Source organism: Fistularia commersonii, chromosome 23, assembly GCF_037954325.1.
Source record: "Fistularia commersonii isolate RoL2024-O1a breed Wild chromosome 23, RoL_Fcom_v1.0, whole genome shotgun sequence".
Lineage (NCBI taxonomy): Eukaryota > Metazoa > Chordata > Actinopteri > Syngnathiformes > Fistulariidae > Fistularia > Fistularia commersonii.
In genome coordinates this window covers 9669457-9681585 of record NC_141306.1, presented here as the reverse complement: position 1 = coordinate 9681585, position 12129 = coordinate 9669457, and the positions used below count along the sequence as shown (strand labels likewise).

Sequence of the window (12129 nt, the reverse complement as noted above, 5' to 3'; positions counted from 1 at the left end):
TCACATTATTTTGGTGTAACCATAATTCCAAATCTGGCAATAAATTCTTCAAATAACAACAATGGACCATTAGTCTTCATGAGATGTGACATTATAATGATATTGTTATCGACCCAGCTTTTATTATACAACGATTTCTTTTTTTATACTGAACACTACTGTTATTCCAAATGTAATAATTTGTAGGAGAAAAATTATGTTTGTACAACATCTTCCTTGCCAGCAGAGCATGCATGTGAAAATTTGCACATTTCACAGGTAGTTTTTCTGGATAATAATCACATTTTAATAAGAATTTGAGTCCTCAAAATGAATTAATAATGAATTTAGGGAAAGTTCCGCGGGCACTGTTATCTAGACCTGGAAAGTGAACGTGTAACCGGAAGTGATTTTATATCCGGTCAATTGTACCAATCAGGAGCATTCGTTCACACGATTATATCCAGAATGAATGGTGTGTTGAATGTTATTAGACAAACAGGAGTAACATTAAAATACAACCATACCAAATAATATTGTGTTGTAACAGACGGCACATACAGTATTTGTTTTTTATGAGTAATATTTTAGTACGGCATTCCGGAATTAACGTCACTCGACGTCAGATCCGGTCTTTTAGCTCAGCGGGGGAAGCCAGCATGGCGGACTCCGGTGTGACAGAAATGCTTCTTGAACGAATCGCGGCCACGGACGGCGGCGTGGACAGCCTGGACGTGGCGTCCAGTGCCGGACTGGACCACCAGCTTATCGTGGGAGCCGTGAAGAGTCTCCAAGCTCTGGACGAAGTGAGTATGTCTGTTTCAGGAAAGAAAGGCACCGCCAAAACCGGCAGCGGAAAAACCTGCTAGCTTGACTTGACTGATGCAATAAATAGGCAATGATTGAAGTTGTCGGAGTTAGCCGTCAAACCCTTTTTCTTCAACCCCCTCTGCCATAATAACCTATAATTTTGTTTATGACTCTCCACTGAGCCAGGCAAGTTGAATAGTTACACAGCTGAGGTGGTCGTTTTTGTTGCTCTCCAGGTCATCTCAGCCGAGCTGCGCAGCTCCAAACACTGGGAGCTGACTGGGGAGGGCAGAGAGATTGCCGAGCAGGGTAGCCACGAAGCCCGGGTGTTCAGCTCCATCCCGCCGGAGGGCCTGGCGCAGAGTGAGCTTATGGTGAGTCGGTTAAGATTCAAAATTCAAAGTGTTTATGTCATATGTGAAGTCTGGAAACGTGTTTCCCAGTGCAATGAAATTCTTATTTTGCTGTCCACAGTGAAGCCAGATAGGTTGACATAAACACAGCAATAAATTATAGGCATTTATTGTGAACAGGATGAACAGGAAGTTGAAAGGAAAAGTCCAATTTGAAATGTAAACAAATTTAAAGTTTGATGTCTGCGATTCCTTGTAATCCACCAAGTAAATACATGTTATATTCCCCTTGCAGGGGTTTTTAAATTTTATTTATCTCGTTATTTATTATATTATATTATTATTATTATTTAATATTATTATATTATTTTCGTCCAGCATTAAACTTTTCTCAAAAACAAAAAAAAAACGAAGAAAAAAAAAAAGTAGACATTTGTATACAAGGGATGTGCAAGTTGAGAAAGTGCAGATTGACATCTTAAAAATTGAGTTGCAGTTTGAGTGTGCAAGTGGCGTGCAAACTGCTGAACAGCAAAAGTATCCCTCATTTAGCTGCAAATATCTCCAAGTCCCTTGGAGCTTGTAGCGTCCCAAAAGGTGTCCCGAGTACACTACCGTCTTTTCCGGACTACTGAGCGCACCTGAATATAAGCTGCACTTGTCAAAAAGCTGCAGGTGTCCACACTGTAACATGAGATATTTACACTGAAGGATGTAACACAGAAACATTGTTTATTTACTTTTAATCAAATACACTACACACTAAAACCATTAAAGCTGTCTTCTTCAGTGTCGGAATTGAACAGCGGAGGACACACCTTGGCTGTCTGCTCTCACCCAGTCTTCAAGAATGTTTCAAGTTTGGGCCATCTGCTTTTTTTTTTTTTAACCTCTGAAAGTTTCAGCGTGCTTTTATATTGAGTCAGTTTTTCACGCTGCCGTCACCTACGTCTCACCATCAATTCATTGATGCCAAGCTTATGTGCAGCAGCTCTATTTCCTTCTTAGACAGCCAGTGCAATTGCCTTTAACTTAAAAGCTGCATCATATGCATTTTTTCGTGTGTTTTCCATGATGGGAGTGTGTGAATGAGGTGCAATTTGGTCCAGTGCAATGTACGTCCACATTAAAAGTCAAATAAAAGCTCCTCAAAGGTTTGTTGGTCCCTTGACAATTTAGCCAAACCTCACATGCAATCTGTATCCTCCCTGTTGTATATTTGTGTGTGTCATAAACATGGGAATAGACTTAAGTTTATTTCTTTATTTGTCTCCATGCAGAAACTGTCTTTTGGGAAGATTGGCTTCAGCAAGGCCATGTCCAACAAGTGGATCCAGGTGGACAAGGGACACGAAGGGGGCCCGAGGATATTCAGGACCGTACGTGTCCCTTTTAAAATCGGCACATTGGTCTCGGCTTTTGTGTTTTTTCCACCTGTGATTTTTGTGGGTGTTTGGTCCCAAGGTGGACAGCATCGCGGACCGCGTCAAAGAGAACCTGCTCCTGGTGCAGCGAGGCGAAACCACGCGAGTAGATGAGAAAGAAAAGAATGAGCTTAAGAAGAGAAAACTGCTCTCCGAAGTGTAAGTGACCAATACCTACACTCCGCGTCTACCAGTGGGTGGCAGTAGACATTTGAAGAAATGAAACAGGTTCAGTGTCTTCATGCAGGTGAGCTAGACGCTAGGATTTTATTTTTTTTTGATCAGACAGCTTCAAGCTATCTATTCCTCCATCTTTTCCATTTGTGAAGCATGTTTGGAGCACTCCTATTCATAAAGAGGTGTCACTATGAAGATCAACCAGTAGAACAGTAAGCAGGTGAACGCATGATGGGAAAATAAGTTATGATCTCGAGGGCAAGGTGTCAAACGTACATTCTCCCTGAGGGTGGGGAGGAAGCAGCCGGTTACATCAGGTGCACCGCACCTCGTGCTTTACGACAGATTGCACCCCGACGTAAACACGTTTTTGGGAGAAGATGCTCCTCGGTAATAATCCAGAGGTTGTTTTTTTTTTAGCGCCCCTTGCACCAAAAATCCAAATTGCTATTCTCCATATTTTTATTAGTGGTTTATCTAGCTCCCTCGGCTGCAGCCCCTCGTACCGCACAGCAGCCGGCACCACATTTACATGCCATTGCATAATACATTTACTGCAGCTGTTGAGAAATGCCATTTATAAGAATTCATTTAGGTCTGACTATAAAAACTATCGCTCTCGAGGCAAATATCTGGCGCATCAGTGGTTCACTAGTTCGGAATAACGCATTGTATGACGAGTTTGACTAGTTTGCCGGTAGATCATGCGATCAGAAACCTTACTCAATCGAAAACACTTATATCACGAGTACTAACCATGTTGCATAACATTGGCGGTGGTGGTAACGCTCCGATAAATTCAACCCTAAACCTGGAAGACTTTTGAATGTGTGCACTTTAAGTGTAAAAAAAAACACTTCACCCCATGATCGCTCTTTCTATATGGTTTAACCCTGCCTGCCATTTTTTTCTTTTCCATGTAAGTCACTGTGGTTCCACCCTCACGCATAAAGTGTGGAGATGCAGACAGGCGGCGGGTTTACGTTTGAACGAGACACAACCACTGCTTTTACTTTGTTTGCATCTGGGAACGCCTGTTGTGCTCAGAATACTTATTTAATGCGTCATCAGGATATGAAGTCATTCATTCAGAAAGAATGAGAAGGAATGGCATTGTCCCACCAAAAAATTCTTAAGATTATCATGGGTTGATGTATTTATTGCTGTGTTTTTAGAACGATTAAGTCCTACTGGATCACCAAGGGAACTGAATTCAGCACTGACGTGACCAAACCGGAGACAGAGCTCACCCCCGAAATGATCTCCACGTGAGTCCAGCCGCTCCAAAACGCTCTTCTGTCCGTCCGTCTCCTGAAGCTGCGAAACCCAAACAATCGGCGTCTTGTCCAATCTGCCCCGACCCGTCCTGTCAGTGACGGCGCGCGGGGTCTCAGGTCGAGGACAAAGAGGAACCTCCGCTTACATAAGGGGGCAAATCCCAAGTTGGGGACTCTGCCCTAAAGGCAAGGCGGTACACGGCCAGCGGAAACCAAATGAGACTTAAACCACTCATGCTATGCGTGGGTAGAAGGTATGAATGATAACCATGAGAACGCCTCCCTCCGTCTCACAGGGGGAGCTGGAAAGAGAAGAAATTTAAGCCCTACAACTTCGAGGCCATGGGTGTGGCTCCAGACTGCGGCCACCTGCACCCGCTGATGAAGGTGCGCACACAGTTCAGGCAGATCTTCCTGGAGATGGGGTGAGTACCCCTCTGGGGAGGACTGGTCCATGCGCGTGTCCACACAACCTGGCCAAAATCCGTTTTCCTCCACGGTCTCCGTTCCCGCAGTTTCACCGAGATGCCGACCAACAACTTCATCGAGAGCTCCTTCTGGAACTTTGACTCGCTGTTCCAGCCTCAGCAGCATCCGGCCCGGGACCAGCACGACACATTCTTCCTGTCCGGTGAGCCTCGCCGTGCACACCTGGATTCCTCCTGTGTGTGGGTTTTTGTTTATTTTGTTTTTTTTACACGCTAGTGATTTGACTCTGCTGCTCTGCTCAGACCCGGCCCTCGCCCACCAGTTCCCGCAGCAGTACCTGGAGCGAGTGAAGGAGGTCCACTCCCATGGAGGTTTTGGTTCACAAGGGTGAGACTTTATCACCAGTGACGTCATAGGTTAATCCGGCGGAGTCCATCCGGGCCGACCATATCCCCCGATGTGCCCCAGGTACAAGTACGACTGGAAGATGGAGGAGGCGCAGAAGAACATCCTCCGCACACACACCACGGCGGTCAGCGCACGGATGTTATATAAACTCGCGCAACAAGTGAGTTCGCGCACTCCAGGTCGCCACGGGCAGAAATCCCTACTTGTTATTTGTTTTGTTTTTTTTTTGTGTCTCGCGTGATTGCCCTTTATAGTTAAGTCCTAAGCGTACGGGCTCATACGCCTGACCTCGCTAATCCGCTGGTAAATCCCGTAACTTGAGTCCAAAATATTGTGAAAAGCCTTTTTGGGCCGGGGAGGGATTGACGTAGAATATAACAGTTGGAGCCAAACATGCCGGGACCCACCTGTTTGCTCCGCGTGCTGCCACTTACTCTTCCCTGAAGCCCCCCTTCTCTCGCTTCCCGCCAACCAGGAGACCTTCACGCCGGTCAAGTACTTCTCGATTGACCGGGTGTTCCGGAACGAGACCCTGGACGCCACCCACCTGGCCGAGTTCCACCAGATTGAAGGCGTGGTGGCCGACTACGGCCTGACGCTGGGGGACCTCATGGGCGTCCTGCATCAGTTCTTCACCAAACTAGGTGGGCGTCGACCCAGTGACACTCCCGTTTGGATTGACCAGTCGCATCGCGGTGGCATAGTTTGACCCGAAAGGTCCTGAGACGTCGAAGTGTTGAACATACACACGAGTGTCTCATAATAAACATGGTTTGATTGACTGACTAACTGAACAAATGGGACGTCTCTCCCATTAACAGGCATCACAAAGCTACGTTTCAAGCCCGCCTACAACCCGTACACAGAGCCCAGCATGGAGGTTTTCAGCTACCACGAAGGTACGGTACCGCCAAGGTTCTTTCCTTCTTTTTCTGCACAGGCCGGACTTCGGACCGGTCCGTCTCAGAGAAATCACTCGTCTCTCGCTTTCCTTGTTCTCTCCTTTAAACAAACTAATGCAGGACTGAAGAAGTGGGTGGAGGTGGGAAACTCCGGCGTCTTCAGGCCAGAGATGCTGCTGCCCATGGGCCTGCCCGAGGATGTGTCCGTCATAGCCTGGGGACTGTCTCTGGAGAGGTGAGCATATACACACAAACAAGAGACTGCGCTGTCTATACTAAGAAAATACCTTACTTTCTTCTGCCTGTTAGTCCACTGTGTAAAGAGAGTGACGTTTCTTCCACCTGCTTTGGCGGAGCTGCACACACACACCCTCTTAGAGCCTCATTCAGTGTTAATAAACTAGTTTGGAGAATTGAATGGGCTGAGGCTGATGCTCAATGAGGATTTAAGGTACCCGGGGTCAGCGGTCCAGAGCAACGGAGGGTCTGGAGAAGAGGATCCAGTCCCACAGCGGAAGTGGCCGGGGTGTTATTCATATATAAGAGCTATAAGAGCTGGGAGACATTGGTGAGGGGTGACAGAGAAGTTCAAGGCAGGAAGTGCATCAAGGCTCTGCTCTGAGCCCCTTCTTGTTTGCTGCTGGCTGACATGTGAGGTTAGACCAGTACTTCTCAATTATTTTTCTGTTACGCCCCACCTAGGAACAAGACACCTAGGAACATTTTGCGCCCCCCCCCCCATGAAGAATAGTATAATTTGTCTATAAAATTGTTCTATGTACACCGCTGCACAACATTGTATCTGTATTAACATTTAAGATAAGAAAAAGAAATAAGTATATATCACCTTGCAACAAAGAATAACTTTAACGTTTCTTTACATAACAGTGCTCGCCGGTTTACTGATGTAGCTTTCACAAAATGGGATGATTGTTGTCAATAATCAGCACGTTCTCGCCAAAATATCTCAAGCAGCTTATCAGCATAATGGGGGGGCTGGGTTTAAGTGACACCGTAATTTATTTGGCTTCATGCTGTCCGCTTTTTAGACACTGTAAACACACGGGCTTTTCGTTGTTTCTCATCGTTGTCTGAGTGAAGCCAATGGCAAAATACGCGAATAGTCCTAGCTTTCGGTCGATTTTCGTGTGTCTCATTACCTCTGTCTCTCACCGCCTTTCTTATCATCCCTGTTAAATATGTTCCCTGGGGTCACGCACGTCCCCACTAGCATTGCACCCATGGAATTTGAGAAGCGACAGGTTAGACAGAAAGCTCCATGCACGATGGTGTTTGCAGACCAGCAGGTGGGGGGACTTCTGTAGAGGTGATGGTATGCTCAGGAGAGGAGAGGGACGAAGGTCAGCTGCGTCAAAACGGAATGCATGTGCGTATGAGAGGGACCCGAGTGGAGCGGTGAGGCTACGGGGAGAGGAGGTAGGAAGGTGGAGGATTTTAAGGGCTGATTTTCCGCACTATAAGGCGCACTGGATTATAAGGCGCACCTTCAATAAATAGCCTATTTCAAAAAGACTGTTTTATATATACATATAAGGCGCACTGCATAAAAGGCGCATAGAACAGAAGCTACAGTAGTGGCTGGGGTTGCGTTATGTATCCACTAAACGGAGCTGCGCTAAAGGGAATGTCAACAAAACAGTCTGATAAGTCAGTCAAACTTAATATATAGAATACAAACCAACGTTCTGACGTCTCCGTTCACTCCAAAAACAAGTTAGTGCATTCACAATGCGGTACCGTACGTACTGCTAGCTCTTACCGGTATTTGCGCCGCCTTTGTTGAAAACAATGTTTTTCCAACTTCATTTGTCACAGTTCAAAGCGTTTCATAACATGAAAGCACCGAGAAAGACCTCTAAATTCATTTATTTTCATGTCACTAGCTAGTTGCCTTCAATCGAATAGTAACCGGGGTGACGTCTCTACTTGCTGCTGGGTTCTTTACACACACACACAACCACATAAATGGAAATTAAAATGCATTGCTTTGCGCAGTCATATATCCCAGGATGCACCGCGTGTTACTTCTTCTACGGGAGAAAATGGAGGCTACTTCCCGTAGTTGTGAGACCTCTTGCGACTCAATATTGATCTATATATAAGTCGCACCGGATTACAAGGCGCACCGTCGGTTTTTGAGAAGATTAAAGGGTTTTAGGTGCGCCTTATAGTGCGGAAAATACGGTACTTCCGGTCAGCGGCCCAAAGCAGCGAAGAACGCGGAGAAAAAACATGCAATTAGGTCAGAACCGCTGGGAAAAAAGTGTCAGGGCATTGGCAGAATGAACAGAAAGGTGTGGAAGACGGCGGTGAGACCACCCGTGTTGTCTGGTTTAGAGACACTGGAGGGAGAAGAGCTGTAGACAGCAGAGATGAAGATGTGGACGTTCTCTTTGGGAGTGAGGAGGACCTGGAATGAGTCCCGTCCGAGGGCCGGCACACAGTAGATGTTCTGGAGGTAAAAGTCAGACTGGGACGGTTCGGACGTGGACAAAGGAGGGATGGAGAGGATTTAAGTAGAAGGGTTCTGAGGCCGCCCAAAAGGAAAAGAAGATGCGTATAAACTGAGTCCCCGTCTTGTTACAAAACGCCCTTCCTGAGGTCTCCTATCTGCGCTGAATCCAACTCCTCCTCTCCCCTCAGGCCCACCATGATTAAATACGGCATTAACAACATCAGGGAGCTGGTGGGACACAAAGTCAACCTGCAGATGGTCTACGACGGCCCCATTTGCCGCCTGGACTCCTGAACACCTCCGCGGCATCGCAGACGCCGCCGCCTTCTCCCGACGAGGCTGGCTTGAGTAACAACTCAGCCCCCGCGTCCCGCTCCAGCAGGCTTCCCCTAATCCGCCGCGATCCTCTCAGCCAATTAGAGAGGTCAGAGGTGTGTGTGCTGGTGGAACCGTCAACAGCCAACGTCTGAACTTTACACCGCAGCTCCCAGCAGGTTCATCCTCAGTATCATGTACAGGATGATGCACACAACCATGTTTCCAAAGGTAAAATAAAAAACTTTTCTGATTATGGGATCGATGCTCATGATGTGTTTACAAACACACACACACACACACACAAACATCGACGAATGATCCAAACATCCCTCTGTCTCTTCGCATCTTCTTACAGTGTCTGTCTTGAACCCGATAGTCCTCAGCCTTTACGTAGTTTCGATATCTGAGGATAAGATCTGAGGTCTGATTGGACGGAAGGGATTTGCTGCTGCGAGCTCCTTGTATTTTTAGCGTGTTTGTTTTGTTTTTCCTTTTTTAAATAGAGAATCTGGTGTGTGTGTGTGTGTGTGAATGACTGGCCTCCTCCTCTTCTGTGTTACCAGACTGGGAAAGCCGTGAGTGGGTGTGACACCTAAGATAAAGGTCAGAGGATTTAATTCTTGTGTATGTGTGTGTGTGTGCGCACACACGCTGAATAGCTGGAACTCCCTAACTCTTCCTCTTAGACTTAATCCCCCACCGGTGTCTTGAAATAACATTTCGCTCGAGCGAGACCGCCATCTCAGTGGGCTCAGCGGCCAGTTAGGTCAGATCAGCAAACTCTTACACCGCAGTCAATCGCTTTTTGGCCTCTTAAACGAATACCAATAACGCAGACACGGGAGCGGGCAGTCGCTTGACTTTAATTACAAAATAGAAGAATTAAATCGAAAGAGTTCATTCAAAAAGCGCCAGTCATCAAGGTGTGTGTGTGTGTGTGCGCGTGTACCCGGACGAAGTGTCTCATTACCTCCGTCGGAACGCGGACGACGACGTCCGGCGATCGATCTCCCAATAATCTCCCGGTTATCGGACACCCCCGTTCCCTTTGACTTTTCCGATCGCGTTTATTTGGAAGGGAGGGAGAGCCGAGGACGTGTCAAATACAAGGACACGTCGCAGCGGTCTGATCCCTGAGCGTCCGGTCGGTGGTCTCCCCTGTAATCAGGGAGGGGTCCCGCTGTCCTTCAGCGGGCTGCCGGAGAATCCCGGGCTGTGGGAATGCGGGAAGAAAGAGGGGATGTAGGGAATAGCGGCCAGCAGGAGAGGACTGGTCGGGGGGGCTTCCTCCGGGGGCAGGGGGATCACCACGTCGTCCTGGTCCCACACGTGGAAGGCGTTGTGGGTGAACGGGTGCACGGGCGGAGGGTGGCCGGGGGTCACGTGCTGGGGGGAGTCGTCCCCGTCCTTGTCTTCGTTGCCCGGTGGACCCAACACGCAATCTGAGGGAAACCGGGTCAAAGGTTACAGTCTGATGCCGATGGGGGGACCCCTTGCAACCCCGATGCATTCAAATTAAAAAGAAGTTTAAGGTCGAGTCATAGCTTGGTGTGAGATAAGTACACAAAAAAAAACATCTTATAATAAATGAACGGCATTAAAAAAAAATCAATAAAAATCTCCTTTATTATAATTTCATTTCAGTCTGATTTAAAGAAAGTGTAGAAATTAGTCTGTATGATATTTCTTTTCCTGAATTCAATACAATAGGTTAACATTAAAAAAACTCAGTGAAAATATTTTTAAACATTAAATACAACACTTTATCGAACTGGCGTTGTCACTTTACACACACACACACACACACACACACACACATATATATATGTATATCAATGTATAAACAAAATGATGACACTAATAATGTGTATGAAGATATATATATATGTATATATATATGGGATTAAACCAAGTGGTTTGTATGTTTGGATACATATGTATATATGCACATTTTTTACATAGATATTTGTTTATGAATATAGGATTAAACTGACATAATCTAATAGGTACAGCAAATGTGTCTAGAAATTGTTTATATTGTGCATTTACATGAATATATGTACAGTGTATGTATGCATATATATATAGAGAGAGAGATAAATAGATAGATAAACAGTTTATATTTCAAGTGCTTTAAATGCAAGTACATATACACATATATACATACACTTTTTATGCAGTGTATATCTGATTTGAGTACTTTAAATCTACACCTTCACAGTATATCCATCCAAGTTTATATGCACGCATATAAACAGTATATGCTAATATAATTAGTTACTAATATAATTAGTTGATGTCAACACTTTAAACACAAGTATTTCACAATAAGTATTTCACACAAGTACTTTGCCACAGGTATATGCAAACACTTATACAGGACTGTCTCAGAAAATTTGAATATTGTGACAAAATTCTTTATCTTCTGTAATGCAATTAAAAAACAAAAAATTACTTTTTCATGATTTTCTTAGATTTTGAGAGAGAATTTTTGTATTACAGAAGATAAAGAACTTTTATCACAATATTCTAATTTTCTGAGACAGTCCTGTATACACTTAGAGAGTACATACAGGGTGTGTTTTTGTATAAATAAGAATATAAATGCATCGAAGTAGTGCAAATGTACCTGCTACGTCGATGGCCAGGTCCTTGATGAGGTGTCCGATAATGGCGTAGGCAACTCCGACCACCACCAGCGCGGCCATGAGCAGGTAAAGCACCGCCTTGGGCAGCGGGATCAGGTCCTTCACCGCGGGCTTGTACTGCCGGAACAGCGGCTCCTCCGTGGCCGTGGAAAAGGGGACGGCGTGCGCGTCCAGCCCGGTGAGGTTCCAGCCGTTCATGGTTGCAGCAGCGGGGGGTGGAGGGACTTTCACGCCGGAGTGGGAGTGGGAGTTGGGCGAACGCGTGGAGCAACGGTGCGTCCTGATGTATGTGTGTGGGTGTGTGTGTGTGTTTGTGGAGGGTTAGGGGGTGGTGTCTTCGGCCACGCGTGGGATTACGTGCACCGTCACTTGCACGGGTTGCCAGGAAAATCCCGCCCGGAAAAAGTTATTTTAATCCCACTTTGCGGTGTTTGCTTTTTCCCATTTTTTTGCGTTACCCGCGAACGCGTCAGTGGATCACTTAGTTCCCTTTAATCCAGCGGGTTACAATGTAATGTGCGGTAAAAAAAACAAAACAAAAAAACTCTTAAATAACTGTTGTCTAATAAAAAACAAGCTATTAAAATTTGTTTTATTTTAATTTATTTTTATCTTATTCTATTTTATCTCATATTTAATTATTTTTCTTTATTAATCTCTATTAAAATATTCTCTACTATAAATTATTATTCTCAATTATATCTCTATTAATCTATTTATTAATCTTACCGCATCATTTATGGCCAAATAAGAAGAAAATAAAGATTAGATAAATAGACAGATGTAATATAACAGCATGGAATTTATTTATATATAATATATATATGTGTGTATATACTCACTGTATAGTGTGTGTGTTTGCACTAATTGGGATGGTATAAATACTGATATAAATTATATAAAAAGTATATAAACAGAAAATCTGAAT

The 12129-nt window shown here is 45.1% G+C and overlaps 2 protein-coding genes across 2 annotated transcripts; one reads left to right on the top strand and one right to left on the bottom strand.

Moving 5' to 3' along the window:
* The first annotated feature begins 619 nt into the window (after window positions 1-619).
* Window positions 620-8806, top strand: farsa (phenylalanyl-tRNA synthetase subunit alpha). Its single transcript, XM_086170505.1, has 13 exons — window positions 620-785; window positions 1026-1163; window positions 2423-2521; window positions 2607-2725; window positions 3919-4011; window positions 4317-4445; window positions 4536-4651; window positions 4752-4836; window positions 4918-5017; window positions 5333-5501; window positions 5679-5756; window positions 5880-5994; window positions 8424-8806. The coding sequence occupies exons 1-13, from the start codon at window positions 639-641 to the stop codon at window positions 8527-8529; spliced, it is 1494 nt and encodes a 497-aa protein (XP_086026631.1). The 5' UTR covers window positions 620-638; the 3' UTR covers window positions 8530-8806.
* Window positions 8807-9583: 777 nt separating this feature from the next.
* Window positions 9584-11489, bottom strand: LOC147221005 (uncharacterized). The gene is made up of 2 exons (XM_086170506.1): window positions 11183-11489; window positions 9584-9995 (listed from the first exon to the last, which is right to left on the bottom strand). Exons 1-2 carry the CDS (start codon window positions 11397-11399, stop codon window positions 9718-9720), a joined length of 495 nt encoding a protein of 164 aa, XP_086026632.1. The 5' UTR covers window positions 11400-11489; the 3' UTR covers window positions 9584-9717.
* Window positions 11490-12129: the final 640 nt, after the last annotated feature.